Below are 5,145 nucleotides of genomic sequence, written 5' to 3' on the forward strand. Positions count from 1 at the left end.
AGGCTTTCTTTTCCAAACTGTACCCGAGAATTCCTCTTTAGTAAGCGGACAAAGTGTTTAATATCTCGAAAGCCTCTTCCTCCTTTGTAAGACAAGGAAGCTATTCACCTATTTCAAAAGATTGGGTGGACTGATGTGTTTATACTTGTGTGGTACAAGGAGGTGTCTGAGGAAAGGCAACTAGAAAATTAACTTATTCTCCAATAATATTTTTCACTTAATAGTGTTGAGCACAGGAAAATAGGGGGATAATCAAGAAAGTCTTGTGATGTTCCTGCAAGAACATCATATTTCTTGCTCACACCTTTTAGTGCCTTTTAGTCTCCAAAGGCGATGTGAGAAGGTAGGTAGTCTTTATAGCTGTGAGATTTACACAGCAGCTGAGTGGCATGGCCTGAACTAGAACATCACTCTCTCCGTCCCTACCAAACTCTTTTAACCATTAGAAAACACTTGTTACTTGTCAGTTTATTGGCAATGTGCAGATAGTGTTCCGGGAGTAAATTACAGAAATACAGGTCCTTACTCTGGGGAAACAGATATTTTTGATTTTTCTAGACACACCTGAACTTCTCAAAGTCTGTTCAGTATATTTCTCTTAGTAGTCTTTTATTCTGAGACAAAAGAAATACAAAAATTATGAAAAGCTTTCTGCACTTCAGAAGAAAAATCTGAATTATTCTGAGTCCTGCAAAACCTTCCAGGCTTGCTCTGTGACCTGATCGCAGCGTCCTCTGGGCGTGGCTCATCCTGTGGCTGGCTGAGCTCCCACCCTGCCTTCTGGGAGGTCACCTGCTCCAGGGGAGCACACTGGGCCACATGACTACAGTCTGCGTTCATGCCCGTCTGCAATTCCTAAGGCTAAAATGATGGAATTTTAAGTAGTATCTTATCCCTGTTGAGGTATAGTCTAGTTTGAGATTTTTTTTCCCCCTGAAAACTATGTGGAGTACTTTTGTATGAGAATGAAAAGCATTTTACTGTTTGGAAGAGGAAAAACCAACAACAGCAACCAAACAGAAATGCTGTTTAGAATGGCAAATGTCTTTCAATGTATATAATCTCCTCACCACATCCTCCCATACCAAGAAAGCAACCTCTGTGCTACTAAACACTACGAACATGTTGTGCTTTTTCAGTTTGTTGCAGCACAGAAACACGAGTATTCCCCCTTGCTGATACCTGACAGAAGCCTTTCTTCAGGAGCTACCGATAGCTTCCAGCTCTGTGACTTCTCAGGCGTGCTGCCTCAGGTTCACCAAGGCAGGGTAGCAGTGTATTCTTGCTCTGAATTGTTGGGATTTTGGGCACAGGAGTGGGACTTGCAAGCCCTGCATGGGCATCTGACCTTGATGCAGAGCCTGCAGAGAGCTTGGTGCCTCACATAGGATCAGCGCAAGCTGTGTGCTGACAAGGAGGCATCTCAGCTGCTTCAGGCTGAAAAAGATGTCTCCAATATCACTGAGCAGATATGTACAGCAACATTGATGGTCAGGGAATGAGAAATACTAGCAGCAAAAGATTTAACTATTTTCTTTGAGCTAAATATATATGGTTTGAAGGCTGGTTGGTTTTTATTACAAGGGGAGTTTGGCCCCAAAACAGAAAGCCAAGAGAAAGAAATTCTAGGGACTGAGTGTGCTAATCTGCATTTGTCACCAAAAATTGGCCTCCTGGTCTAGGCAAAGCATGTTGTGATCATGGTCCCTGTGGGCAGTCTCCCCCTCTGAGACCCCAGACCCATACAGGCGTGTGTGCTGAGCCTGACCACACCAAGGGTCCAGGTGTAGGTCGATTCTGTGCCTCTAGAAAGTCAAGCCTGCTAACGAAGTCCAAAACAGCTTTGAAAATAGTTCCTAGTTGAGAAGACTGGATAATGCAGTAGCAATGTGAGAACAGTATTTCCCCACATGTGAACTTTGTTTTGGGCTGTTTTTTAGGTAGGCAAAACACCATTCAACACCAAAACTGAGTTTGTGTATCTAGCTGCTTTAGTTTCTGTTGGGAAACCTTTCCACAGTTTTTGGTTTTTTGTTTTGCTTGTTCTTCAGCCCCCCACACACCTATCTACATTCCTGTTTGAAGTCAGTCAGTGATAATCTCACCTGGAAAGAGGGTTTGGCTTGTATGCAACCCACCTCCACACAGGGAACCTTAAGACTCACCCAAACAGGCCTTTTTTATCTTGAGATTTATGTAAGCAAGCAAGTCCTTCTAGGACTTAGTGTTTAGTGGAGACTTAGTAGTTCCTTATTTTGGTATAAATGTATTTTTCAAGATAAACATTACATTGAAATTGCCTGTCTTTAGGCATTGTGCAAATTGATTGGGGGGGGGGAAATTAGCTTCATCTCTGTCTTTATCTCATTTGGAAAAAGTGTACTAAAATATACAGATTTTTCCCTAGATACCTCTATCTCTTCAGTTACTTAGCTGGCTGATACTGCCTGTGTTTATTCAGTGTACAGTGCTGCAGATACATGACAGGACGTGAGAGAGAAAGAGTTCCATGAGCTTGTAGAGTATCATAAAATAGCTGGAACTTTATTGGAAAAAAAAACGAAAACTGACAAATCTGAGAGAAGACTGCGCCCGACGAAGGCTACACAGGGGGAGCGGGCGGCCGCGGGGACTATCCTAAGGGAAGGCGCGCCGCCGCTCCCGTTTCCAACGCCGCGGGAGCACCTGCTGCATTTTAACGGGTATTAACGGAAACGGGGTTCTTTAGCACCAACGGAGGAGCCGGTACTTCCAGGGCACCGGCCCGGCAGCGCCTCGGGAGGCGCGGGGCGGCCGGCGGGGCAGCCTGCCGCCGCGGCGGGATGGATCGCCCGCGCTGGCCGTCGCCTCCCGGAGCGCGGGCGCGCCGGCAGCCCCCGGCCGCGGCGGTGGTCAGCGACGGGGCGGCGCGGCCGGGGCGCGGCGGCGGCTCAGCCCTGCCAGAAGCCGACGAGGAAGCTGCAGAGCGAGTGCCACCGCTCGGCGCAGTAGGTCTCCGCCAGGTCCTCGGGGGGCTCCGCGGTGCCGCCGGCGGCGCCCGGGCCGGGCGGCGTGGCGCTGGGCGCGGGCAGCAGGCGGAGCTGCGCCTCGGGCGGCGCCCGGCCCTGGCCGCAGAGGCGGGCGCTGAGCGGGCCGTCCGCGGCGCAGGGGTGCCGCCGCCGCCGCAGCTTGCCCAGGATCTGCCGCCAGTACTGGCGGCTGCGGGCGCCGTAGGCGGCGCAGCGCCGCGGCTCCCCGCGGTACACGCAGCGCCGCGCCGCGCCGCGGCCCGCCGGCGGCCGGCAGCTCAGGCGCAGCTCGCTGGCCCCCGCCGCCGAGCGCAGCTGCCAGCTGCAGCGGTGCTGCTCCGGCGTGGAGAATTGCCCCGCCTGCGCCGCCTCGTCCGGCCCGCCGGCGGCGGCGCCCAGCGCGGCCAGGACCAGGAGGGCCAGGGGGAGCCTCATGCCCTCAGCGCGGCGGGAGCCTCCTCCGGTGCCTCAGCGACGGAGCGTCCCGGCGGGGGCGCCGCCGCATCCCCCGCGCCCTGCGGAGACACGGACACTGAGGGGCCGCGGCCGCCGGCAGCCCGCCCCGACGGGGGCCCCAGGAACAGCCCGGCGCGGCGCCGCAGGCTGCCCCGGTGAGGGGAGCGGAGCCCCCGGGGCGACGCCAGGTGAGCCCGGCGGCAGCCGGGAGGGCGCTGGGCTGCTCCCCCAAAACCCCTCTCTCTCCCCCGCCCGTCCACCCCCACCGCCGTGTTTCCTCGCCCGGAGCTCACCGTGCGCCGCGCGAGCTGGAGGTGCCGCGGCCGCAGAGGCGTGCGCGGCGGCGGGGCCGGCGCGGGGTTATCAACGCCGGCGGCTGCCCCCGCCCTCGCCCCTCCCCGGCCGCGGCCCGCGGGGGACGCGGGACACGCGCGACGCTCGGCCCGGCCCGGCCCGCCCTCAGCACCGACTCGCAGAAAGTTCCCTGCGCCGCCTCGTCCCCTTCAGCGGTTCAGCGGCATTCAGACGTGATCGCCGTGTCACTGCACTTTGGGGAAGGGGGACGAGCCGCCAGTTTCGGAGCAACCGCTGCTTGGAACTGGGCTCTCCAGCTCTCCATGCGCTGCAGTTTTGTGGGCGCTGTGCTTTCCACATCTGCCCCAAACGTCCGTCATTCCGACCCCTGTTGCTCAGACCTGAGGCAACAAGACACCGAGCTACCTGCGGTTTCGTGGCGCCTTAGCAGCAGCGGAGCGGCAGAGCAGCCCGGCCCTGGTCCGCACGCCGGGGGCCGGCGCGGCAGAGACGCTCCCCGCCAAGGCTCCCGCAGGCGAGGTCGGGTTGTCCCGTGACCCATCACAGGCTTTTGGAAAGATCGTTACTGCGGTGTAGATACGGATACACACACACCCCGTATGTATTTACACTGTATATCGGTACAGTGATACTATACGCGCCATCCTAACCTGAGCCGCGCGGCGCCGCGGAGAGGCAGCCCCGGAGGCGCCGGGGGCGGGGGGCGCCCGCCCGGCGCAAGGGCGACACCTGGCGTGCGGCGGTTGCTGGGGTGACTTCTGCAGAGCCGGGGGCAGCGCGGAAAGGCAGGTGCGGGCTGCTGTGTGCGAGGGGGTGGAAGGTGCTGTTCCGTGCTGCTCCGGCAGGCTGGCTGGAAGAGCGGTGCCTGCTCGAGGCGTTAGTCCGGTGCCAGCCCGCCTCGACAGCGCCGTCTTTCGAGATTCCCCCGTGTTTATAGTAGTGTGTCCGTAGAGGAGACCTTTGCGACTGCAGCCCCAAAGGAGGATGTGTGCCTGCGTGACTCCGGAGTCATCTGCACCGAGGCATTTAGACACCACTTTCGCACGTATTCTTCTAATTCGTAGATTTCCTAAGAGTGCGGGTTGATCACCCTTTCAGGCCAGTCTGTTGCTACCTCCCAACACCCCTAGGCCGTTCCCGCCTGTGTCTTTGCGAGGCACTGGCTCCTGAACAGCTGCAGGATGAGCTGGATCTGACGACGTTTTAGTGTGCCTCCAAATCTGGCTCACTGGGCAGCTGCCCCAATGGTGTCAGAGGAAGGGCCTGATTTGGAGCGGGGACTCTGGCAAAGGCATCCCAAGAGAGTGCCTAAGCTACTCCAGGGTTGTTTGGGGGTACTCCTCTGATATCTCCTGAGGGAGCTGCT

General features: G+C 56.9%; 1 protein-coding gene across 1 annotated transcript; it reads right to left on the bottom strand.

Annotated features, from left to right (window-relative positions):
- Positions 1 to 2,515: 2,515 nt before the first annotated feature.
- FGFBP3 (fibroblast growth factor binding protein 3) lies at positions 2,516 to 3,848 on the bottom strand. The gene is made up of 2 exons (XM_064514477.1): positions 3,758 to 3,848; positions 2,516 to 3,523 (listed from the first exon to the last, which is right to left on the bottom strand). Exon 2 carries the CDS (start codon positions 3,441 to 3,443, stop codon positions 2,931 to 2,933), a length of 513 nt encoding a protein of 170 aa, XP_064370547.1. The 5' UTR covers positions 3,444 to 3,523; positions 3,758 to 3,848; the 3' UTR covers positions 2,516 to 2,930.
- Positions 3,849 to 5,145: the final 1,297 nt, after the last annotated feature.

The sequence above is a fragment of the Dromaius novaehollandiae genome, chromosome 6 (assembly GCF_036370855.1).
Source record: "Dromaius novaehollandiae isolate bDroNov1 chromosome 6, bDroNov1.hap1, whole genome shotgun sequence".
Taxonomy (NCBI): domain Eukaryota; kingdom Metazoa; phylum Chordata; class Aves; order Casuariiformes; family Dromaiidae; genus Dromaius; species Dromaius novaehollandiae.